The 26,936-nt window shown below is 39.3% G+C and overlaps 1 protein-coding gene across 4 annotated transcripts in view; it reads right to left on the bottom strand.

The window, feature by feature from the left end:
* LOC121283200 (activating molecule in BECN1-regulated autophagy protein 1-like) overlaps nucleotides 1-26,936 on the bottom strand; it is a 508,780-nt gene that overhangs the window by 435,583 nt on the left and 46,261 nt on the right. For all 4 annotated transcript variants that reach the window (XM_041197450.1, XM_041197453.1, XM_041197452.1 and 1 more), the window contains 4 exons: nucleotides 26,342-26,525; nucleotides 25,500-25,672; nucleotides 20,781-20,847; nucleotides 8,517-9,979 (listed from right to left, as the gene is read on the bottom strand). In XM_041197450.1, coding sequence (XP_041053384.1) covers nucleotides 8,517-9,979; nucleotides 20,781-20,847; nucleotides 25,500-25,672; nucleotides 26,342-26,525 — 1,887 coding nt within the window. The remainder of the gene's footprint in view (nucleotides 1-8,516; nucleotides 9,980-20,780; nucleotides 20,848-25,499; nucleotides 25,673-26,341; nucleotides 26,526-26,936) is intronic.

Genomic DNA, 26,936 nt, shown 5'->3' with positions numbered 1-26,936 from the left:
GCGTTATCCTTACAAACCGGTATATATCTGTAAAGGTATAGTTGTGGATGAAGGAATATTGTAATACAGTTTATCTTTTCTTGTTAAATACATGTTTCATTCTTTTGTTAACAGTTCATAAACTGACTCCAGTGACTGTTCAGTGGCCACTCACCACATATCTAAACAAACAAATTAAAAGTTAGGATCTATCACACTGGGATCAGACCTGTCCAGGGGTAACCTCAGCTGGGATCATTACACAAGTTGAAAAAGTCCCTTAAACTGCTTTTGAAATTTAGCAGCTGAGAAGTCAAGTCCTTACTTATCACCTAAGGCAGAATTTAATACCCAACTTATTTATTTGTAATTCCAACTATACCATAGCCTCTCGTTACAAACGCATGCATCTAAAACCTTTACCTTTCATGTCTCAGTTCCCATAGACAAGCTGTCTTTATTAACCTTTTGCTCTGTTTCGTTAATCGTGGACACACAGCTTTCTTTACAGAGTACCACAATATTCCCAAAAATATTAAAATAATTAACATTCATCATCACATCAGAAAGAGAGGTTACTATTTCATAATATCTGGTTTATACAAGTTTGCATTGATTCACAGCTTTTTAAAAATCCCTCACCTATCTTTCTGGAATCTAGGTCAGCTGAATTGAAGGCCCAAGTTGTCTTGACTGACTTTGAGGTGTCAAATAACCAAGACACTTCAATGTGGCAGTACGGAGGGCATGCTGTGTTATCGGAGGTACCATCATTCAGATGAGGCATTAAAATTGGGTTTAATATCTTTCTGTTCATATTGATGTAGAAGATTCCGTGGTACTTTTTTTTTGAAGACAGTTCTTCTGGTGGTCTGGCAAATAATCCAACACAGCCAAAATCACCAAAAATTAATCATTCTGGTCATTGATGACACTGCTGCTAGTGGAGCCTTGCTGTGCGCAAAATGGTTCCTGTGTTTGCTCACCCCTAATAGTGACAACCACCTGAAAAGCAATTCATTGGTTGTAAAGTTCTTTTGAGACTTTGTGAGAATGAGAAAGGCGGTATACAAATAACTTTATTCTTTCTTCACTCTCAAAGCAATGTCCAGGGCAAATCAATTACCAATTTTTCATTGGTCCCTGTGCAAAGTTGGTTGTGCTAGCAATTGAGGTACAAGCCTGCTTTGTGGCTTCCCATGCATGGTACAATATCAATTTGGAACACACTCATGTTACCTAATGAAAGCTCTTGCAAACTTCTTGTATTAAACATTCTACAAAACCCATACTGCATAGTATGGGATCAGTGCATCTCCAGCCTGGACAACTAATGCATTGAGATAATGACTAAAAGAAAACAGAAGCTTGACATAATGCTTGATTGCTGTCAAGTGTCTTCTAGTGGTGAGGAAAGAGAGCTGAAGGATGTCCCAATGTCTCACTGTGCTTATCGAGGGCAGCCGAGCTAAAAGGCAAAAGCCCAAATGTGTTTCTTATTTTGCGGAGTTCATCTTGGCAGGAATACTAGTAGTGGTGGTATAAATAGACCACAGCTCCCTTGGTTAAGGAGGATAAAACAAGCAACTCATCATTTCTATCCATCAGCACCTCTTGAATTTGTGAAGGCATCATGTGAACACAGGCTTGCTTATGTCTGAATCATCTAACCATATAATTAACAAAGATCACATGTGACTAACAGCACTTGGGGAAACCAAGGGTGATAGGAAAATAAAGGATGATACAGTATAATCCAGTAAGGAATCAAGATCCTTGGGCATTGCAGAAGCCTGGAAAAGGGCAAATTGGAATGACCAAAAGCATCCTCCAAAAGGTGAGAAACCAGTCTGTTCCCCATGTGTTCAATAGCAGTACTGTTGCCATAAAGATACTATTTTTCCGCAAATGTTTGCAGGCTTCTGCTTCCAACAAATATTGGTGAGTGTTTTAGTGGGATCTAATTAAGGAATTCATATTGTCAATTACAGAATAATAGAAGCTCAGGAACGATTTGGAGATTGTAATTCATTTGAGTTATTGATATGATTTAAATATGGAATAATAGACACCTAGGAATGAGGTACAGGGTGGCATCTGCTCACGAGGTTTGAATTCTCCACACATTAAATGATGAATTGCAGATATTACAAGCTTCTGATCTACCTAATCAAGAGTCAGATGAGTCCCATGCTACCAGCATTAGGTTTAGTCCTGGTGTCAAGAATCCTCCAGTGTAAAGGTGTAGAAAATGTAACCCTATATCCAATTTAGAAATTATTCCAATATAACTGATCTCTTAATTAAGGGCAATGTTTTAATGTAGAAGTTCAGCCATTGAGTAGGCACCAGGGGCCATAAGATCTACTCCTATAGCAAAGGAAATGTGTATATTTGGAGAGACGGGGCGGGCTAATTGTGCTAAGGCTGGCTATTTCTCATTCCTGTAATTTCATTATTCTAAGCAAAAAGCAGGGTTAACCTCATCTGGAAACTCTCTGGATCATGCACTGCAATAGTGGCCCTCTTCTACTCTGCCCCCGAATGCTCTGCCTCATGGTCCCTCAGTCACCACAAAAGTGTCACGAATGAGCAGCTGAACACTGTCATGAGAAGAGAGTCAGGGATGTTCAAATACACTCAGTGGCTTCTGGTGCTGTCCCATATTGCCTTCCTGCAATTCATCACGATACCACTGTATTGCGTGAGATGGAAAAAGTAGTGAGCAACGCAGACATACCCAATCAGAAAGACTAAAAAAAAAAACCACCAGGAAAGCTCTTGACATCAGATCAGCCATTCTGGGAAATGACACCTAATAAACATGCAGCTGAAATCAACCCATTGTCCAGATGGACAGAATCATGGGAGGCGTGTAGCTAAAAAGAATTCACACACTATCAATGACCCAACATCAGAGATCCCTAGTGTTGACATCTGACCAAGAGAGTGGACAGCGTTCAACCAAATCAATGTGTGGCATGGACAATGTGGCCACCTACTCCATATGTGGGACAGGAGGGATGATGCAAAGCGTGATTGTTGCCCAAGTGTCCCAGGCTGTGGAACACATGACATCAACCAACCCAATAATGTGCATTCCAGGAGACACATTTCACCACAGTACATATCAGAGAGCCTTGAGTGGGTTGTCAAACAAGATATCCCATTATAAAGCTTTTCCACCATATCTAAGTCAGTATGTATGTGTAAACCATGTGAACCCCTAAACTAGAAAATAAATAAGTTCACTAAATGCAGGATTCCGGGTGATCAGGCAGTGAAAAATATGAGATTCCAAACCAAGCCTTAGAAATGTGGAAGTGAGATGGACAAGAAATAGGAGTAGATCTTACAATCCCTGGTGCCTACTCAATAACTGAATTTCCACATTAAAATATTGCTCTTAATTAAGAGGTCAGTTAAATTGGAATAATTTCTGTAAATCAGATATCGGATTTTATTTTCTACACCTTTACACTGGAGGGTTCTTGACACCAGGACTATACTTAATGCTAGTAGCATGGGACTTCATCTGGCTCTTGATTAGGTAGTTCAAAAGCTTGTAATATCTGCAATTCATCATTTAGTGTGCGGAAAATTCAATCCCCATGATCAAATACCACCCTATACCTCATTCCCAGGTGTACATTATTCCATATTTAAATCATATCAATAACTCAAATTAATTACAATCTCCAAATCATTCTAGAGTCTCGCCCAATGTGAATTCCTCAATTAGGTCCCACTAAAACACTCGCCAATGTTTGTTGGAAGCAAGAGACCCGCAAACATTTACAGTGAAATTAGTGTCTTTATGACAACAGTGCTGGTTTAAATCCCCATCACATGCCATATCCAACCTATTCCTCTCATCAGTCTCATATCCCCACCCCATCCTACCACTTCTTCTTAAACAATCCCTAGCGTACATTCCCTCCCACACCATCCCATCCCCATTTCATACCTCCCACGCATTCCCCAGGATAACTATTTTTAAATTAATTATTTTTTTAAACAATTGATCAGTCATGAGTAACCACATGAAAAAAAGCTTACAGTACAGGAATAATTCAATACGCTTACATTTGGAAGAGAAAGAGGAAGAAAGGAAAAGAGAAGTAAGAGGAAGAAGGAAAAAAATAACTCTACAACTACCCAAAAAATAATTAGAAATCAACAACAGTCAGATATAGTTTCACCTGATATAATTCATATAACCTAATTAGGGTCAGTTATATATAAGTAGAAAGCTGTAGTTCCTCAAAGCAATCTAAGAAAGGCTGCCAAGCTACATAAAATCCATCAGTAGAGCTTCTTATAGTGTACTTAATTTTCTCAAGTTTAAGATCCTGCATAAGATCACATATCCAATTAGTAAAAGAAGGCGGGGCAGACTGTTTCCAATTTAATAGAATAATACGTCTAGCCAATGGTGTTGAAAAGGCATATGTATCAGACTGAATTTTTATAAGAGGGATGCCATTTGGTTCCACTCCAAAATGTGCTGTAATAGGAGAGGGTTCAAAGTTGCTTCTGAAAATATGTGGAGAGTGATCTAAATTTTTTTGTCCAAAACGAAGCCAATTTAGGACAGGATAAGTACATATGAATTAGAGGGGCTAGGGCAGTATGACACTTATCACAGGTTAGATCAAAATTTCACCTTGGATAGATGGATATGATGTAAGATTTTAAAATCGTAGCACCCCATGTCTTGCACATACAGATGAGGAGTGTACACGAGAGAGAATAGACTTCCAGTTATCTTCTGATAAGTCTAAGTCAAAAACTCTTTGGGAGCAAGATTTTAAAGGTAGAAAGCTAAGGACAGTGTAGTGAAAAAATTAGAGAATATAATTTGGAAATGAGCCCCATAACAAAAGGATTTAATTCTAACAATATTTATCGGTGATTTAGGGATCAATAAAGGAAACTGCGCGATTTTTTTGCATGCAAAATCTCTGATTTGTAAATAGCAAAAATAACGTGTGTGGGGCAGATCATGTTGCCAAGAGGGAGAGAGTGTTAAAAGAAACAAAAATATTATCAATGTATAAGCTAGCAAGGGTTTTGACACCTCTCGCGTGCCAGACTTGAAAGGCAGGATCTCCTAATGAAGGCAGAAATAAATGGCTAGCATTAATAGGGCTGTGTAAAGAGAGAGATTACAGCCCAAATTCTGTTCTAAACTGGGTCCAAATCTTAAGTGATTGTCTAACAATAGGGTTTGAAGAAAAGTGACTAGTTGAGAAAGGAATGGAGGAGCATGGCAGAGATGTGGATTGACAGGAGGCTGCCTCCACGTTAAACAAGCAAAGTCCAAATGAAGCTAAAAGGTATTAAAGATATTAGCAGACCTATAATAAAATTGAAAATTTGGCAGTGCCAAACCACCTAAATATTTGGGAATTTATAGATAAATTTGTAAAGTTTTGGGTGTTTTCTTATTCCAAATAAAATAAGAAGTTAATCGTCTATTGTAACAAAAAAATGCTTGGGAATAAAAAATGGAGTGCGCTGAAATAAGAATCGAAATTCTGGCAAAATATTCATCTTTACAGAATTTATACAACCAAATAAAGAAAAGTAAGCTAAACCAAGGTGCTATGTACTGCTTCATATGTTCCATTGCAGTTCATACCGGCCTATTTCCCTTTTAACTAGCTAAAGCCTTAGCCCACCATCTTGAACCTGTCCATCTATTATCTCTGCTGACCAAACAGGTTTTATACAGGGCAGGCAATCCTTCTCTAATTTAAGGCGTCTTTTCAATATTAGTTATACACATTCAACTATTCGTCTCCCTTTGGTCCTTATAATTATGAATGCAGAAAAGGTTTTTGATATAGTGGAAGTTGATAGAGTTCTTCACTCTTCAAAAATTTGGATTTGGACCATTTTTATAAAACGTATAAAACTATTGTACTCCTCACTGGTTACTTCAAAACATACAAATAATAGCCACTCTAAACTCTTTGACCTCCATCGAGGTACCAGACAGGGCTGTCCCCTTTTCCCTACTTTTCGCAATACCTTCCGTTGTTCTTTTTCCTCCACCAAACCCTCACCCCACTCAACCACTGGCAGCCTCATGTACTCCAGGCCTCGATGTGCCCCATATCCTGCCGAGAGCCAGGCTCCGCTCATCAAATCAAACCACCAACCAATCAGAAATGTGCAGGCAGACAAGACAGATTCTACATATAGGCCATCTGACTCCTTGATTAGATCCTAGCCTGTAACTTATTCCCAAATATTCATTCTGTGACGTTCATTATAACCTCCTTTTGTGAGGGAACAAAAATAGCAAATCTTAGCAATGAAATACATGCAATTAAAATTTGAAGGAGCCCTGCAGCTTTGGTTTATCTTATTAAAATATAAATTATTTAAACAATGTCTGCAAGTTTCCGGCCTATGAAAACTACCTGCATAGAGGCAAAACTGGTTATTACAAAAATAAAACGGAGCTGATTAGTCCAGACAAAAATAAGCAGTACAAGTGATATGGTGGACAAGAAAAAGATACTGACACGGGTGCGGTGGTGCGGAAAGAGAAGAAAGAAGTTGCTGAGTCAAGGGAAAACGGAGGAATCCTGTTCCTGACTACTGCCTATTGACTGGGCCAAGAGCTGTGTGTGAAGACCATATTTAATAAGAGCTGAATTAAGCTCAACTGTAATGCATCTGGAGTAAAATATTCATTAAAACCCTTTGTCAAGGATCATGCATGATAAAACATTTTAAACATGTATATCTACAGATTTTATCAGTTCACCCAATCCACTTTACACCACCCTCTAAATTAGGTACAGGCAGATTCATTAAAACAATACTTAAAGGTTTAAAACGATAGATTGGATAAACTTGGTTTGCCTTCTCAAGCTTAGAAAGTTTAGGTGTGCTATTATTGAAATCTTTAAAATCAAGTGTTTTTATAGGGTAGATAGGGTGGAGGAACCCAGAACAACATAAAGCTCATAAACTTAAAGATCAAAGCTAGGCCATTTAAGAGTGAAATCAGAATAGACTTTTCCCACACAAAAATGGCAGTGGAAATCTGGTACTCTTTCCCTAAAAGGCTGTGGATGCTGAGTCAATTAAAAATTTCAAGTTCAGCATCGACAGAGTTTTATTAGGCAAGGTTATCAAGAGATGGAGAGAAAAGTCACATGAAAGAGTTTGAGGGCAGATTAGCCATGTGCCTCATTAGTCTGCTTGCTTTCTTTCGATTGTGATGTTCAAAATATATTTTTTTTTTAAATTTCATTTTATTTGAACATACAACCCCAACCCTCACCTGCCTTTTATTGATAAAAATGAAAACTGAAAAATACCAATAAAAATCCAGAGGAAAAAATCAACAGATTCACAGAGTCTGTCATTTAATTTTTTGTAAATGTTCAGGTACTGCAACATGACATTTTAACTGCTGTACTTTGACTTTCCCCTGGACTTTCCACACATATAACTATCTTGTAAGGCAAATAAAAAGGAGAAAGGAATAATTATTAGATTTGTGTCATCTGGGTGATTCGCTTTAGTGTCCTCAGGTGTGTAAAATGAGCAAACAAATATCGGTAACTAAGGGAGGTTCAAGTGCCCTTCAGTTTTTCACACCCTGATAGCAAACTTAAGCCATTGGCAGGAAGCCTGTCAGATGGCAGTTTCAGGTTAAGACTCATTCATCCTTTTGTAGCAGTACGCATATGCTATGGTATGACTAATGATTTGCCATTGATCCACGAGAGGTAAAACAGGATTATCCAAATTGGCAGCTTTAAACAACCCGATTCAAAGTAAAGAGCTGTTCATCCAGGATAGAACTATCTGCTTTTTGCAGAGATAGACCTCAGTTATCATAACCACATTGTTCCACAAGTATGCTGCTAACCTCAATGAGCCTCCATCTTTGTTGTTGTCAGTTTTAACCATTAATATGCTTTCGAATAACTTTTCTGGTCAGTGTGAACAAATATGAAGGTCTTAAGCTTTAAATAAAAAATTTACATGGCACAGTGAAGTGATGAAATGATCAACAACTGCAGAACGAGCTCAGCCCTTCCAGCGCTACCTGTTACAATGTCACTGCTGCCCTTCACCACCCAATAGGCAACAATTCATGATCGTTATTACTTTAAACACCTTATACGCTCTCGTGGTTCAAAGAGCATTCAGGAATCCAACATTCCCCAGCTACAATGAAAGTCAAGATTACAATTTCAAATGTGGGCCAGCCTGTACTCAAATCAAGTTATTATTGGAGACTGGAATTAACCAAGTATTGTGAAGTTAAATACTAAAGGTGCCTTAATTTAAGTTTAACTTCAATCACAAACTGTATGTTCATGTATACATACAAGCGAGTACAAAAAAAAAAGCCAAGGGCTGACTCTAACATGCACGACTATTATGACTTGGAAATGTGTAACTTCCTACAGCCGGTATTTTTACTATAGATTAATACCCATTTGGAGAACAGATGCTCAAGGCTAATTTTAACTTCCTGTATTGTAAAATAAAGAAAAATTTACCTTCTCAGCAAATTTTCTTCTGAGTTTTCTTCAGGCATTTCTTGGTTTAAGGCCTCTTGTGAAACATTCGACATTCTGTTTGATGGTTGACTATACACCCGCTCCCAGTGTCCCGTCTCATTGTTAAATGTTAGACCCATTGTACGTTCCCCTTGCTGGCCAGAGCCATGACGGGCAAATCTGCCTTCTGTGCCACTCAATCCATGAGCCCTACCCATGATCCCTCTACTTGGTGGGGTTGGGGAATGGCTGCTACCCTGCCCTAGTGGTTCATAACTGTTTGGCACATGCCAAGAGCTGCTCTCATTAGATGAAAAAAGTTGTGTGGTCCGCTCCCATCGCTGAGTGTCATGGTTAAAAGTCAAAAGATTATGGCAGGCTCTGCAACGGCTAAGATGTCCACTTGATGAATTGGAAGTGTTTTCACCATTTTGCTGTGATGGCCCTGCCCTATTAGGTTCTATGTTATTATTTAGGATCTCTTGCACCTGCTGGGATTGATTGGACTCGCCACCAACTCGCTGATCCACGTGCTGGAAGCTGTCCATCTCCATGAAATAGCGGCTCAGGTTGCACTGGAGGACATTCCTGACAGATGGCTGGTTGTTCGATCTCTCTTCACCTGTGCTGCTGTTAACACCAGTATTACCACTACTGCTTGTGCCAGGGCTCGAGACACTGCTCCCCTCAGAGGCTAATGTGTAAACAGGTTGAGCGTTTGTCTCCTGCTGTCTCAGCACCGACAGCAAGCTTACGGATGACGCACTAGTTCTAGGGGGTGGCATACTTTCCAATTCAGACCTTGGCGATATGTTCAGCATTGTTCTTGTCCAGTCAGACCCACTTAACCTTGAGCTCTGTTCTCTGTACCCTGGGGTGGAGTTAGATTGTTGCAGTCCTCCTGAATGGTATGCTGTGTGCCCTAATAAGCCCCTCCTGCTTGTGGCTGCAGACAAATTTCGGAGGGAGTTGCCAGAGGTCTCATAGTTTACAGTACTGAATGCAGAAGGTCGGTCAGGAATACGTGGGTCAGGTTGGGATAAAGGCCTTTCAGGAGGAATACGAGGCTCAGTCCGTGCAGAAGTCGAGGTGGTGGCTGCAGAGGATGTTGAAGGAGTACTGTCTTCGCTGGGTACAGAAGAGGAGGATGACGACCTCAGGGCAGAACAACGGCTACACAAACAAACCAATCCCATGTGATGAACACACTCCTGTACAGGGTAGCTGAAACGATCACGAAGCACAGCATATACCGAAGTCCTACCACTTTCACCTGCTGGCAAGGTGCTCTCCTCACTCTGGCTCTGATCTCCAGTCGTTGTACCAGATGACCGTGAGGACAACATATGTAGAAAATTGTGGAGCAGTGGTGTTCTACGGACAGGCTGTGATTGGAGGAAAGATCGCTGACGATATTGAGCAGTGTCGACATTATCCAATGGAACTTCACCATCATCATCATTCTAGGTGGGGGGGAAAAAGAAAAGAATACATAAAAGTTGCAGAATCCAACATGTCTTTTCTCTTCAAGAATTCTCTATCCCAACCCAAATGCTCTCCTTAAAAAAAACATTTTCACTTCCCTTTATTTTGGGAGAGGAAAACAAAGAATGGGAGAGGTATTGAAGAAAGGAAATCACCAAGACATCATTAGCAGCAACAATCCATGTACGATTGCATCTGTAACAACTTCTGGGCAAACAGGCTCCGTGGCCTGGAACCTTCTGAAAAACCTCAGCCTCCTGAAAAAAAAAGACTCAAATGGAAGTCACTGTTCACTGTCAGTCCCTTGTCCAAAAGTACCCTCATATAAAGTAGCCTAAAACACCTATCACGGACAATTCTGTCAACCTGGAAAGAAGCTCATGTTACCTTGAAGATTGCCTGAGCACATTTTCCTAACCTGGAGTATCAGGAAACACTCAAACATCCATCAAGCAAATTCAAGAGCTGCCACAAATATCACCAGGCTAATAAACTAGGTCAAGCTCTGCCAATGGTTTGTACCACCTCACTCAACATCTACTACCTTTAAGTTCAAATTTTAACTCCAGAACAATTACCTAAAATATTCATCATGATCCATTGGAACTCAATCCCACATCCTTAAACAACACTGTGAAAATACCTCCATCTTGTCCACAATGCTCACTTCCATGTCAACAGACTACAGACAAAACCTAGAAGGGGATTTAGGAACACCACATAATTGATTAGCAATTGTCAAAGGTGTTGGCATAACTCTTTTCTCTCTCCAAGTTGAGGATTTTAAAGTTTCAGGCTGATGACTGATCTGATGAAGGATTATCGAATTGAAACATTAACACTCTCTCTACACAGATGCTGCCAGACCCAAAGTATTTCAAGCAGTTTTTATTTCTGATTTCCATTATCCATAATACTTCATAGGAGAGGGAGCCTTTGTTACAACTCCCCATCCAAAGTCTAGCACAAGCCTGCCAGCTTGTGGCAGGTACACAAAGGTGTACCTGAGCACCAACCAACATTTATGGGGCAGTCATTTCTTTAAATATATAGCTGAGTCAGTTTCAAGTTGTTGGCAACCTAATCCTGGCTGCTTAAATTCATTTGCCCACCTCCTCAATAATAACTGCAAGCACCTTAGTGAAGAACACACAACTAGAGTCTTAGAACATAAGGCCTAAATACTACACCAAAGGCTTGCATAGTTTTGCTGCTAAAAAACAATCTAACGTATCCTCTAGCCAACACTATGCAAATACAATCGAGGAAATCCTAAAACTGCCACACTACTGTAAATGCTCCCTTTTTCGTAAATAAAACCTAACTTTACGAAGGCTGTTTTATAGCATTCAAATTATTTTATTATACAGTCCCCAGGTCATCATGCCCACAGTCACCTAACAACTGTGAACTGAAATCAAAATCGAAGCAATCTTGTAAATGGTGTTCTTTTATATAATATATTTATGGAAAATAGATATGTCCAAACCAATATATAAAATAATCACAATATCATGATACACCAACAGCACAGTTGTATTCCATAAAATATAACCAACTCTGGCTGTGAACAAATATGTTACAAAGGTTTTATGTGATTGCTATGTTTTGGGACTGTGTCTTTAATTTAGGGTAGGATGGAGGAATGAAGGGGTCACATGGCCTCTTCTGAATTCTGCCTGACAACAAGCTTGGGTGGCTTGGTTGTTAAAAATTTGGAGGGAGGGGGTGGGGGAAGCAGCAGCGAAGGTCGTCTTATTGGGAAGAAGGTGCAAGATATTTACACCTATAAACTATTACCCAAACAGCTGTGCTGATGGTTAACAGACTGTTAGTCTCCGAGTCCCAGGGAAGTGTTAAGAATGTCAGGTTTTGATTGATTGTGCCCCATATCAGGTTTTGTAAACAGTTATACTTTCATGTGTCTATTTAATTCCAAGATAGAATGGAGTTGAGAGTTCTCAAGAATAGCTAATTATCATTACTATTTGGATACAAGGCCCATGTGATTCACATTACCATGGAGATGGGCTTTTGAGGGGGAAAGGGTCCATAGGGAGTCATTGACAGATCAGGTTACAGGTTTCCCTAAAAATATCATTGAACCTCACAGACAGAGTCAGTCTGCAAGAATCAGAGAGATAGAGGCAGCAAGTCTCCATTGTTCACCACGCAAAATGTGGGTGGTAGCTCACTCACAGATTGAAGAGACAAAGATCGTGCGAAGTTGAAGATTCGCCTAGATTTGGCTAGAGGGAGGGATCTCAGAGGTAACCCACACTGTGAATGCCAGTTCAGGGATTAGAAGTTATCCAGCTGAAAAAAGAAAAAGAATCATTTTTGACTGGTTCCTGGATTAAGTGTTTACCTAAGGAACAGTAGAGGGAGATTTTTGGTCTTTTGAAATGTTAAATGGGGGATCTTTTCTTAGTTTAGCATACAAGTTGCCAACTGAAATAGTGTTTAGTCAATGTTACTTTAACTTTGTTCATTAAAATGAAAATCTTAAAACTTGAAATCTTACCATATGATTATTTTGGTCATTCTGGTCAGTCATTCACTAGAAGTTCAAATTTATTTTTTTAAGCTATCGGACTCTATGTGGATCATAACAAATGATTTTCAATAAAACAAATTTGAGCCAGAGCACGCATGGATATTTTCAACTTGGGAGAGACTCCACATTACCAACTAAGGTAGCAACATTAAGCTGTAATATTATCCTGATATATTTTTGGTAAAAAAGCAAAAATAGTTGGAATACAAAAGTCAAAGCAAACTGGAAAACTTGAGACATGTTTTGTGAGAAAGAAATTTTTGTTACATATTTCTCAAGTATTTCCAATTCTGAGAATCTTACCTCCATCACCCCACTTGTATGTGCTTCTATCTCAAGTCTACCCTCAAATTTACGGTCTCCTGCTCTATTGCTTCATTCCTCTCCAGTATCCGCCCCCCTCCCTACCTCCACCATGTCTCTTCCTATCAGCTCTTTCCATTTTCTTTCATCTTTTCTTTCTTGCATTCATAAGGATTGAACAAACAGTACACATTAGGAAAACGATTCAACCAATCTTGATCACCTCTCCACAAAAACTATTATTCCACCATCACAACATTCAACTGTGTTGAACTATGAGTCTTTGCCTCCACTATTATTAAAAATATTAGTTACCCTTGGCATGACATTCTTCCTGTCAATTCTAAATTTACCATTTATAAGACTTAACACACTCCTTTTAACCTATGTTTATAATTTAATGAAATGGTGTTCCAATTTAAATTGTTATTCCATTTAAGATCTTTTATACATCATTCTAAATTAAAGGCATGCAAGATGAATAAGAACCCAACATTTCGAAACCAAACTTGGATGTTGGGGATCAAGCTCATTGCCATTCGCTACATCACTTACAGTGCTCGACGATTCACACTTCCTTGCCGTTTTAAGCTGGGCCTATCAGTTTTTCCCCCAACGCTGAACACATTGCACTTCTGTATTCATTTTCATCTGCTGTAATTCAAACCATCTGAAAATGCTTAGGTCCTCAATTGCTTGAACTTGGAACCTCTTCTCTCCATTTTCCCCTGCTCCATTCTTGCTTTTGTTTTTTCTCTCTCCCACTTTTTTTTGCCAACTACAAGTTGGCATGTTGAGGCAATAGCATTCATTAGAGGAACTTGGCTAATTAAAATGATTTCATATCACATTGCATGTAAATGAGAAAAAGGAGGGGGGTGGGGGGGGGTGAAGTAGATCCTAGAGGGATACATGAAGGAACAGTGCAGAAGCTGGAAGAGAAGCCATTGCAGGTGATTTCTCCAGCTACAACTGGATAAATAAGAATGGAACCAGACATTGAAGGCAGATGGCATGGTCAACCATGTCAAAAGACTACAGATTGGTCAAGGAGGACAAGGAAGAAAAGTTTACCTTTGTCACGGTTACTCAGGATGTTATACGTGACTTTGATAACAACCATTTTACTACAGCACAGAAGTGGAAAGCAGATTGGGGTGATTCAAACATGGAGTTCTGGTAAAGGTGAGCATGGATTTGAGGAAAGGGAGGTTGGAAATAGGGTGGTAGTTTGCAAGGAGGGAGGGCTCAAGGGTTTTTTTTGCGGAGGGGGTGTTAATGGGAGTTTTGAAGGAGAGGGAAACAGTATCCAAGAATAATCATTAACATTATCAGCTAACATGGGAGCCAGGAAAGGAAGTTAGCTGGTCAGCAGGAATAGAGTCAAGGGAGAAAGAGTTGGGTCTCACCTACATATGAACTCAAGAGAGGGCATGAGGGGTGATAGGAGAGAATCTAGAGAAAGATCTAAGTTTGAAACTAGGCAAGGGGGAAAACTTGGAGAAAGTTTAGTCTGCAGAGTAGGGCAAGGGAAGAAAACAGATGTAGCTAGTGGGATGGTCTCAATCTTAGTTACAGTCAGCCATGAGCTCCTCACATCTAAAGACAGAGGTTAGTGAGGAGACAGGATAGAAGTGTTTAAGAAGACTTCATCGTAGAGAAAAAGCTGGGCTTATCTTTGCCTTGCAGGATGATCCTATAATAATGTTCAGTTTTTGTAGGCAACAGCAGGACCTGATATTGCTTTATGTGGTCCAGCCAGATCTAGCAGTGAATAGCTAATTAGCTCCTATAAATGTTCAAGTCTGTGCCCCTTAACCTTAATGGAGCAGAGTTAAGGACCAAATTAGGGAAATAACCAGAGTGAGAGAATATCAACACAGGAATTTGAGCCCCTCAAACCTATTCCACCATTTTATTAGATCATGGCTGAAATGCAACCCAACTCCATATGGGGCTTTTGCCCCATGTCCTTTAATACCTTCGGTTAACAAAAATCTATCTTAGAATTAAATTAGTTGATCTACTATTAATTGTCTTTTGCAGAAGCAAGTTCCAAACTTCTACATTCTCTTCATGTAGAAGTGTTTCTTAATTTCTCTCCAGAACGATTTGGCTGCAATTTTCATACCATGTCCTCTTGTCTTAGATTCTCCAACCAGAGAGTCTGTCCCCTCTCTGTTCCCTATACTATCTTGAAAATTTCAAACAAATTGCCTCTTAACCTTCTAAATGATTGGGAATACAATCCTAGTTTCTATAATCACTCCTCGTAATTTAAGGGATCATTCTGGTAAATCATGCTGCATTAGCCCCAAGGCCAGTCTATCCTTCCTTTAGCGTAGTGCTCAGAACTGCTCCAGCTGTGGTCTAACCAGAATTCTGTATAGCTATTGCATGACTTCAACCCCATGTATTGTAGTCCTCTTGGTGCACAGGACAGCACTCCATTCGCCTTTTTGAGTCGAGTTCAACAATTTCCGACCGCAACCTCGGTCCCCATTTTGTTTCCTTTTTTGCTTATTTTCTGTGCCTGTTCATGACATTTTAATGATCTATAATAGGAACGTCAAATCTCTTTGGATTTTCACTTCCAGCTTTCGACCATTTAGAAAGAATAGCATTCTATCAATTTTAGGTCCAAGGTAGATGACCTCACATTTGCCTAAACCAAAATTCATTTGTCACATTCATTTAAAGGTTTTCATGAGGACTAGGGCATTAACGGTAGAGCTGAGGGTGTGGATGAGCACATTGACAGCTGCAGAAATGTCAGAATGGAATGCCAAGGGCTACACAGTTATAAGTGAATGGGAAGGACACATTAGGAAGTAGAAATAAAAACAAAAAATGCTGGAAATACTCAGTATGTCAGGCAGCATCTGTGAGAGAGAAACAGACTTAACATTTCAGGTCAATGACCTTTCATCAGAACTCGGAAAAGTTAAAAAAGCAATAGGTTTTGAGCAAGTGAAAAGGAGGAGGAGAAAAATCAAAGGGTCTGTGATCTGGTGGACAACAGAAGAAATTAAACGACTGAAGGGTAGGTGATGCAAAGCCAAAGAGAGTGGTAATAGCACAAGTAAGGAAACAGAAAAATGTCTTCCACCCTCCAGCTTCTGCATTCAACAAATCATTCCCTGCCACCTCCAGCATGATGCCACCAAACACATCTACCCCCCCTCTTTTCAATATTCCAAAGTCATCAGTCTCTCAGCAACATGCTGCCCTACTCCTCAATCAACCCCAACAAACCCTCCCTTCTCCATGTAAGTGCAGGAGATGCAATACCTGCCCTTTTATTTTCCTCCTCACTATCCAAGGACCCAAATGTTACTTTCAGGTGAAATAGTGAACTACATATAATTCTCTGAATTTAGTATACCATATTCACTGCATACATTGCAATCTGCCCCATAATGGGAAGTCAAAACGCAAGTTGGGTTACTGCTTTGCAAAATACCTCTGTTCTGTCCACAAGTGGGACCCTCAGCTTCCAGTCTTTTTAATTCCCCACCTTGCTCTCATCCTGACCTCTGTCCTTGGCCTACTACAGTTTTCCAATATCTCAACACAAGCTCAAGGAACAGCACCTTTGGATTAGGCACTTTACAGCCAGACTTAACATTGGAGTTCAACCATTTTGGACCATAACCTTTGTCCTCATTTTGTTTCCTCTTTCTTTGCAGGTTTTGGTTTTACCATCTTGTTTTCCCTTTACTTCTTTTCCCCCTTTCGGGCAGGAGCTGTTCATCATTCTGCCATTCACATTTCCCCCAGACAGATATTGTTTTTTGTGGATGTGGAGTAATACAAGGGAGTAATCAAAGATGGCCTTATCTGTGATTGACACGACGGGAATAGCAAGGCTATGTGAGATGCCGAGATTAAGAGATGGCCATAAATATAGATTCAAAAAATTATTTAAAAGAAAAAAAGGATTTATGTAAGAATTATTCAGCAAAGATTATGCAATAATAGAACACTCAGATCGAACTACATTACATTTAAATTGTGAATCTCAAGGCCCAAATGAAAATCTGCCATGCTTACCACGATCACAAACAAGTGTGCAGCAAATGTCATAAAAAGCTAATCAATATAGCAAACTAGTTAGGCTGGTTTAATTTTAATAATTACAGTTTTGATTTCAACTTGCCATCTCCCAATGGTACACAAGAAAGCTAAAATGTCTTTGCAATTTCATGCTTTGAAATTTATAATGCAATAAAAGCATCTCAAGTATTCAATACTTAATAGTAGTATCAGTTTCACTCTCCAGTAAACTCAACATCCACGCACATCAAAACAAAGTGCATTCAAATATTAATCTTTGAAGGGCTGTGTTCAGAGAAAAAACATATGCACCAACAAGTACTGTAGCATTAACTGCATGATTCCATTAATTATTTTGTATCATTTTTACGTTCAATTCATTATAATCGATCAAGCCTTGAAAAAAATTTCAAATGTAAGCAAGTCATAAAAATTCTTCACCATCAAAAGGCAATTCGTTTGTAAACTAATGATTAGAATTAATACAAGTTCACCTCCTGTAGCATCCATGGGTATATTTAAAATTTTCTCTCTCTCTATAGGTCAAACACTTTACCGAGTGGCATTCTTGGAGGCATAGCAGTGTTCAGCCTGTTTCCCATTACTTATCATTGTCAGTGGGTCTTTCCTTCTACCTCCTTCATAATCTTCGTGTATGGATCTTGCATATGGTTCTTAAGTGATGTCCTCAATCTCCGACCTGTACAAAATCAGTGTATGTAGCAAGAACATAACCAATAGGGAATGAAATGGACCCCAAGAATAGGTGAGAGATTAATGTTGATGAGCTGCTGCAATATGCACCAGAAAAGGAATTGGCAAAGGTAGGACTGGGAGAAAGTTTTCGGGGGGGTGAGGGGGGCGTCGGCAGTGTAAGTGTTGCAGTGATGGTGGATGCATAGTTTGACACATGCAATGTAAGGTGTTGGCATAAAAATAACAGCTTTCCAATTGTAACAGGTGACAAGGTGCTTGGGACACCTAAATCTGGAAAAAGGTGAAGATCCGATGGGTCAGTATCCAATACCTAGCAAAGGATGACTAAGAGGGTGAAACTGCAGAAGGAGAGAAAACTAGCAAGAAATATAAAACCTTCTACAAGTATATAAAAAAAGAGAGCAGCTACAGTAAATGTTGGTCCTTTAGAGAATGAGAATAGGGAATTAATAATGGAACAAGGAAATGGCAGAGACTTTGAACAAGTATTTTTCATATGTCTTCAGAATAGAAGACACAGAAAGCATTCCAAGAATAGTAGAAAATCAAGAGGCAAAAGGGAGGAATTTAAAACAAGCCAGGATCACTAGTAATAAAATTAATGGGGCCAAAGACTAACAAGTCCCTTGGACCTGATGTCTGCATCCTAGGGTCTTAAAAGGAAGTGGCTGCAGAGATAGTAGATGTATTGGCTGTAATTTTTCAAAATTTCCTAGATTCTGGAAATGTACCAACAGATTGGAAAACGGTAATGTAACACCACTATTCAAGAAAAGGAGACAGAAAGCAGGAAGCCATAGGCCGGTTAGTCTAACATCTATCATTGGGGAAAATGCAAGAATCCATTATTAAGGATGTAAAAAATAATGATACAATCAGAGTCAACATGGTTTTGTGAAAGGGAAATTATGATTGACAAATTTATTCGAGTTAGTTGAGGATGTAAGAAGCGGGGTGGATAAAAGGGGAAACCACTAGATGTAGTGTATTTGGATTTCCAGAAAGCATTCAACAAGCTGCCACTTAAAAGATGACGACACAAGGTAAGAGCACATGGGGGTGATATATTAGCAGGGATAAAAGATTGGCTAACAGACAGGAAACAGAATCTGGGTAAATGGGTCATTTTCAGCTTGACAAACTCGTGGAGTAGCACCAGGATCAGTGCTGGAACTTCAACTATTTACAATTTATATTAATGACTTGGATGAAGCCAAATTTGAAGATGATACAAAAATAGGTAGGAAAGCAAGTTATAAGGATAAAATAATCTGCAAAGGGATATACAGTAGTGAAGTAAAGCGAGTAGGCAAAAAAGTGGCAGGTGGAATATTATGTGGGAAAATGCAAGGTTGTCCACGTTGACAGGAAGACAAGCAGAATATTACTTAAATGGAAAGACTGAAGAGTGATGCCCTTGTACATGAATCACCAAAAGTTAACATGCAGGCACAATAAGTAATTAGGAAGGCAAACAGAATGTTGGCCTTCATTGCAAGGGGGAGAGAGTATAAAAGGAAGTCTTCCTCCAGTGCACAGGGCATTGCTGAGATCACACCTGGAGTACTATGTGCAGTTAGAGTCTCCTTACTTGAGCGGAGGGGGCAGTATATACTTGCACTGGAAGCAGTTCAGAGAAGGTCACTAGGCTGATTCCTGGGATGAATGGTTTGTCTAATAAGGAGCAGTTGAGCCAATACTCATTGAGTTTTAGAGGGATGAGAGGTGATCTTATTGAAACATGAGATTCTGAAAGGATTTGACAGGGTAGATGGTGGATGTTCCCCCTTCTGGGAGAAGTTAGAATAAGAGAACACAGCTAAAAATAAATGTGTCTCCTGTTCAAGATGAAGCTGAGGAGAAATTTCTTCTTTCAGAGGGCCTTTAGTGTTTGGAATTATCTACCTGAGTGAACAGTGGAGGCTAGGTCACTGAATACATTCAAGACTCAGTTTAAAAGATTTTTGACTGACAAGGAGCATTATGGGGGACAGGCAAGAAAGTGGAGTCAAGGCTACAATCAGATTAACCATGATCTTACTGAATGGCAGAGCAGGCTCCTCCTGCTCTTATTTCTTACCATCTTAGCAAATGAAATAAGCTTTGAGAAAAGCATAGGAAATGGCTTTTTGGCCAGATATCAGAGGGATTTCTGCATCTATGAACCATGTCCCAGAGAACCTGTGTGCCTTTGCAGCAGAGGAAAGTGAGGAAAATTCCATCACTGATAAATGTCTGGTGAATTAGAAGAAATTAGCTTACAGCTGCATCTTTGATTCCAAAATATTCTCATTTAGACTCTAGTGAGAACTGTCAAATGCTTCTGTTACCTTCATTACCAATCCTGTTGCATTGAAAATTAACAAATCTGTTACATACCCTTCATAAACCCCTGCTGACAGAATTATTACTTCATCATGCTAAATGCTCCTACTTCTGGAAGAACTGCTTCTTCCTAATAGATTCTAGTAGTATTGCTCCTCCCCATGAATGCAAAGCCAATACCTGTAAATTCGCAGGCTCATGCTTTTGATAAGTTTGAAAGATTGGAATCATCAATAATTTTCCAGCCTTTGGACACCGTTCCAGCATCCACTGAGCTTCACAAAATTTCCAATATTATATCTCTTACTTTATTTTCGTATTGGGTGCCATGTGGGTCAAGAGCATTAATAATCTCAAAAAGCACCCGTTTTCTCTCTTGCACATCAACAGATTAACTAGTTTTAATTATCTTTACACATTTATCCATTTTTTCCATCCATTTGTCTCCCTCTCCTGAACGCAGTGACTTCTTGAGTTACAGCTCTGTACATTGAATACATCCTCCTGTGCCACACTTACACCATTCTTCGTGCATGAACCTACACATTGAGTTTTAACAGGCTATTCAACAGTGAATCTTTATTGTCCTCTCCCAGTAACCACACATGAACAATTCCACCATGGGTTGCTAAAAAAGCATCCAGAGGTGTAAACACCAGCTAACTATCTAGCTCACTGATGTCAAGGCTAACTGTAGCACAGTAGCTGTGGCTGAGATCAACTATAACCAGAAAGTTCAGTGATTGAACCCAGATCTGCATGCTGCCAAATCTCTCCCAGAGAACCCAAAAGACTAATAATATACAAAGCCAGAAAATCACCTGCTGGTTTGAAGGATTGACAATTGCAGTCAAGAGGTTGTGTCCCAGTGAATCAAATCTTACGAGTCTGCAAAACAAAAACAATATCATTGACCTAATGTAATGTACATCTAATGGGCAGAGACAGAAATTGAGGAAAATAGTAGTGATATAGATGAAACTGTTCTTCTGAAATCAGCTTTCAATAAATACTGAAGAAAAACATGTCTGCAAAATGAAGAAAAATACTTAACACACCAAGAAGTTCCACTGCAAGAAATCTAGAAAAACATTTGTATTCACAGGCAATTATCTAGCACAAGCCAGGACAGAGTAAACCTCGACCTTCCAAAACAATCACTTGCTGAATTGTAGGTTCATATAAGCAATTGAAAGACATTTATATTTCCCCCATTTACAGAATAAAATCATTGAATGGTTACAGCACAGAAGGTCATTCTCTAAAAGGGCAATTTAACTAGTCTCCTGCCCTTGTCCCATAACCTTGCAATTTTATTCCTTTTAGGTGCTTATCCAACTCCCTGTTGAATGCCACAATTGAATCTGCCTCCATCACCCACTCACTGTGTAAAAAATTCTCTCATATCACTTTTGGTTCTTTTACCCATTTTATATCAGTGTCCTCTGGTTCTTGAACAGTTTCTCTGCCTACTCTGTGAAGGCACCTCATGATTTGAACAGCTCTATTAAATTGCCTCTTGATCTGCTTTTCTCTAAGGAGAACAACACTAGTTTCTCCAATCTATCGTCATAACTGATGTCTCGCATACCTGGAACCATCTTCCCTGCACTCTCTCGAAAGCCTTCACATCTTTCCTAAAGTGATGTGCCCAGATTGGACACAACATTGCAGTTGAGGACAAATTACTGTTCAAGAAAAGTCCATCATAACATCCTTGCTATCATACGCTATGCCTCTATTGAAAAAGTCCAGGATCTTATATGCCTTTTTCTCTAATTTTTCAACAGGCGGGAGAATGGGGTTGAGAAACTTATCAGCCATGGTTGAATGGCGGAGTAGACTTGATGGGCCGAATGGCCTAATTTCTGCTCCTATGTCTTATGGTCTTATAACATGCCCTCCCACTTTGAATGATTTGCTCATGCATACCCATAGGTCTTTTGGTTCCTGCGCCCTCTTTAGAACTGTACCATTTAATTTATATTGCCTTTCCTCGTTCTTCCTACCAAAATGTACCACTTCATACTTGTAGCGTTAAATTTCATCTGCCACATGTCCATCCATTCCATCAGCCTGCAAATTGAGAGGATTATTACTATCCTCCTCACAACTCACAATACTCCAAAGTTTTGTGTCATCTGAAATTGTGCCCTGTACATCCAAGTCTAAGCCATTAAGATAAATCAAGAAAGGCAGCAGTCCTAATACCAAGATCTGGGGAACTCTATGGTATACCTTCCTCCAGCCTGAAAAACAACAGCTGACCCCTACTCTGTTTCAGCTAACTTTGTATCCAAGCTGCCACTGTCCCTTTCATTCAGTGGGCTTCAACTTTGCTGGCAAGCCTATTAGGTGGCACTTTAAATCAACACCTTTTGGAAGTTCATGTACATCACATCAACCTTTATGAATCCTCACTATTACCGCATTAAAAAACTCAATCAAGTTATTTGAACAGTATTTGCCTTTACCAATTCCATGCTGGCTTTCTTTAAATAATCCACACTTGTCCAAGTAAGTGTTAATTTTGTCCAAAATTATCACATCTAAAACTTTTCCACCAGTGAGGTTAAACTTGCTGGTCTATTAACCATTAGTGCCACATCTCACATTTCAAGCTTGTAACTTACACTACAATTGACAGAATTTTTTACTGTGAATTCACACACTTAAGGAACTAGGCCAAGGCATCTTAACAGGTAGTCAAGAAGGGAAACAATCTCAAAGGACAGAATGTTATTCTATGCTATGCAATATCAAGACAGCTCAATATGGTAGTTGTCAAATTGTGTTTTTAATTACAGGAATGCTGGTGATGTCAGATTTATAAGAAAACATTAAATCACTGGCCTTATCATTAAAAGTGAATATTAAATTGCATAGTTAAGCTACTTCATCTTTCTTTTAAAAGCCCAGGATACAGAGGATGTTTTCACTGTAGGAAATAGGCTGAAGGAACCTCTTGTGGGATAACTGGGAGGGTGGCACTGAAGTTTCAAAGGGTCATGGTACATGAGGGTGATTCAAGTTTCTGGGAGAACAGAAAGAGGAATGATGGGAAGATATTCAGCCGGAAAGCGTGGTGTATTGGAGATGAGGGTAGAGGCTGAAAGGCAGGTGGATTGCCCTGCTAGTTACAGGAATACAGAGAGGGAAGGTGCGGACTAACACATACCTTGGAGGTACAACTGGGGAGGTTTCAGGAGTATGCAAGCAGCCATGCCATCTACCTTGTAGAATGCCAGAATAAAGTGGAAAGAATAGGTAAGTTCAATTGTCTAAGTCAGGTCCTGTTCTTGCCCGATATCTACATATGTGTTCTTCCCAGCAGAAATTGTTGCTTGGCTATTAGAAGCTGGAACAAACTAAATTTTTCATAAGGTGTTGGCTTAGACAAAAAGAGACATGGCAGGAGGAAGTAATGAAGTGATTTTTAAATCAGGGGAAAACACACAGCTAGGACTTCATTCACATACAGTATGCAAACATTGATTTTGATGTGAATAATACATTGATCATAAGCAATCAACTGAACAAAGTTTGTAAAGGAACCACAGCCAACATTTATCTGCTACATAATTATCCTGCAAAGTGGTGTTAACTCCCAGTAAAAATCCAGTATTGGGACAAAGGGTGCCAATTATGTTCTCTCTTCCAGATAAAACAGAAATAAAGATTTGAGCACTGGCATCCAATTCCACTGAACAAATAAAGCACGTTTTCCCAATACTCCATGGAACTTTTTAATGATAAATCCATGCCACTACCGAGAGTTTAGACAGCAGATAAAGGAGCAAAGAACTTATTTTCCCTCCACACCCCCCAAGCCAACTTTGTCAGTTAGGATTCATTATTTTGACCAATAGTCCCACCAGAATCTCAGGAGAGTAAACATTCCCAGAATTAGGAATTAATCTACTCATACAAGAGATTGAGCAAAGATAATTTTCAAACAAAAACCTTGAGCATAAAGCATATTTGCACACCTTCTAAAAATACAGCACTAAATAAAATACTTATTTTGAGCTCCTGCTCCCAATAACTAACCAATGAGCCATGTTGGGCAGTATGCATATGTGAATATCAGGTAAAAACAGGATCAAACTAGACAATGGATGAATAGCCCACTGTCTAGATTCACAATGCAATTGATCACCTGGGCAAAACATCAAGGCACCGGCAGCACAGCTCACTGCACGCACTGTTTTCATAAGATAAGGCAAGAAGCCAGTTGTATCTGGTTATTAATTTGTTAATTAGAGGTTGCAAATTTCTGTTTCATTTCTTGGCACGTTTCACAATGATTTGTAATCCAACTAGGACATTAAAAGAGGTTTTACAACAGTGTTCTATATTGAAGGCTGTGGTATACAACAATGGTACTTCACTGAATTAACAACCTAGAGGCAGAGTTCAAACACCAACATAGCAATATAGGAACTTGAATTCAATAAATTTAGTGATTTGTGGGCTGGCACCAACCAAAAGAAAAATGACAACGAAAGGTCCCAGATTGCGCTAACAACCTTCAGAAAAGGGAACCTGCCATCCCTACCCAACATGTTTTAGAAGTCACTCCAGTTCCACACTACATGATTGAATCTTAATGCCCTCCAATGTGCTTTCAGGAGACCACTCAAATGTAAAACAATCACCCACCATCTTATTAGTTATCCCTAGGTGCCTGAATTCGAGCAAGTTCTCCAAGAGCATATAATAAAATGATCAAAACAATGTTAGGCAATTGTGACTTAGGTTGCCTGCTACAGTATACCATTAATCTGGCACATAAGAGAGCCCTCAACTGGTCCATGCAGAACCCAGTATTTTGTTAGGTATTATGAAGAGAAAACACTTTTACAAATCAATCAATCAGCTGTCCACATGTCTATCAGGTCACAACAGAGATGACTGAACGTGACAAATCTCAAAATGTAAGGAAAGAGCTTAAATTCTAAACATTTTTCCCCACACCCTAAATAGCTGACACTCCAAGTGACATTTATATTGTACAATTCGCTCATCTTCAGCTTTCTTGTCAAAATAGAAGCTAGATACACACCAATGGAATCAGCCAACAGAATCCCTCAAAAATGTATAATTTCCTACCCTCGAGGAGGAGTCATGCCCGACTTGAATCTTTAACTCCATTTCTCTCTCCACAGATGCAGCCAGACATGCTGAGTTTTTGAAGCACTGTTTTTGTTCCTACCACATACATTAAGTATCCAAGGTGTTATTAGTTATAAGCAGTCCTTGTTTTATGACTCTGCACGAAATTTCTGTTAAACCTCATTTAATGCAACAGCTTTAAGGGCATTTTATGTGCACTTGAACTGGTCACAACAGTATTTCAACTGTGAACAAGAAACATTTTTGATTTAAACAGAAGGCTCACACAGTCAGCTCAATTACAAAGAAAAACATTTTTTTCCTTTTTAAACACAAGATTCGCACTTTAATACAGTAACAGTCACTTGCTGGAAAGCATTAAATGTAATGGGCAGTCGCTGAGAGACAGCTTTGTGCATACACACCTGACCCGCTCCATTTCACTAGCAGTTTTCACCACAGCAAATGGCTCTCGTCGACTCCAGTCCCAGAAGTGGATCTCATTTGCAGTAGCTATCAATAGGAGCTGTGCCATAGGATGGAAGGCTAAAGATGCTATGGCCACATTATTCTCAGTAAACCAACTCTCACTGCCTCCCTGAAAGAAGAATAAGTCACTAGTATTATGAAGAGAAAACACTTTTACAATCAATCAACTGTCCACATGTCTATCAGGTCACAAAAGATATGACTGAATGTGACAAATCTCAAAATGTAAGGAAAGAGCTTAAATTCTAAACATTTTTCCCATACACCTACACTCCAAGTGACATTTGTATTGTGCAATTTGCTCATCTTTAGCTATTTCTCACAGAACACCTCAAACCAAAATAGAAGCTAGATACACACCAATGAAATCAGCCAACAGAATCCCTCAAAACATCTGTCAATATCCGTTGTCCAATGTAGTGTGTATTTAGAAGCAGGAAAACAAACCCAAAGAGTTATTAATTTTATAATTGGAGGTACGTGCATGAAATGCCATTCCTTTCACTCCCCAGTTTGGAAGCCACTGAGACAGTGACCCATGACGAATCGGTACCACAAAGCTGCAAGATATGCAATGCTGGCTCTCAATCAAGTATCTATGTCTAAAATCTCAATCAACAATTTTTTTTTTAAAAAGCAGTTTTCCCTCATGCAAAAGCCCACAGTAAACATTCACCGGCTGATTAGCTTCAACACTTGAATTATTATTTACATCAAATGAGCAATCGTTTATTTTATAACCTATACAATCTCTCGAGCAAAAGTTTTCTTCACTTACGTGTAAATCCCAGATTCGAACTTCCCCATCTAGACATCCAGATGCCACAAGCCCTTGGATGGTGGGGTGAAAGGTCACACACCAAGGTGTCCTTCTATGACCTACCAATGAATGAATACACCTCCCAGACTTAACTTCGGTGATGTAAATATTGTGATTTACATGGGTGGAGGCCATCAAAGTCCTAAATGAAAAGATTAAGAGAATAGTCAAGCACTGAATGCTGTCAGTTGTATTAGAACATTATTTACAAACTTAACAGGGGTTTAGACTCATTGCCCATAATTCTTAAGTTTAGTAAAAATGCAAGAATGGGGTCACATTTACATCTATTGGGAAATACACTGAAGTGAGAACGTGTGTTTCCCCAGAGTCTCAATTTCAACTGGGTTGAAGGGACAGTGGAGTAAAGAAAGCATTGTGGGACACATTAAATGATCAAAAATATTTAAGCAACATGAAAAATCCTTCGACATATATGATTACAATGAAGTTCGAGGGCAGTGGAAGGTGAATTGGAGATCAGAATGTTATTGACTTTGGTGGCTGTGTGCTGGACAGTCACTCCTGGTGAAAGTGGGTCAAAACAGTATTG

The sequence above is a fragment of the Carcharodon carcharias genome, chromosome 10 (genome assembly GCF_017639515.1).
Source record: "Carcharodon carcharias isolate sCarCar2 chromosome 10, sCarCar2.pri, whole genome shotgun sequence".
NCBI classification, from domain to species: domain Eukaryota; kingdom Metazoa; phylum Chordata; class Chondrichthyes; order Lamniformes; family Lamnidae; genus Carcharodon; species Carcharodon carcharias.
Note: the sequence above shows the minus strand (reverse complement) of the source record. Positions and strands in the feature narration are given on the sequence as shown.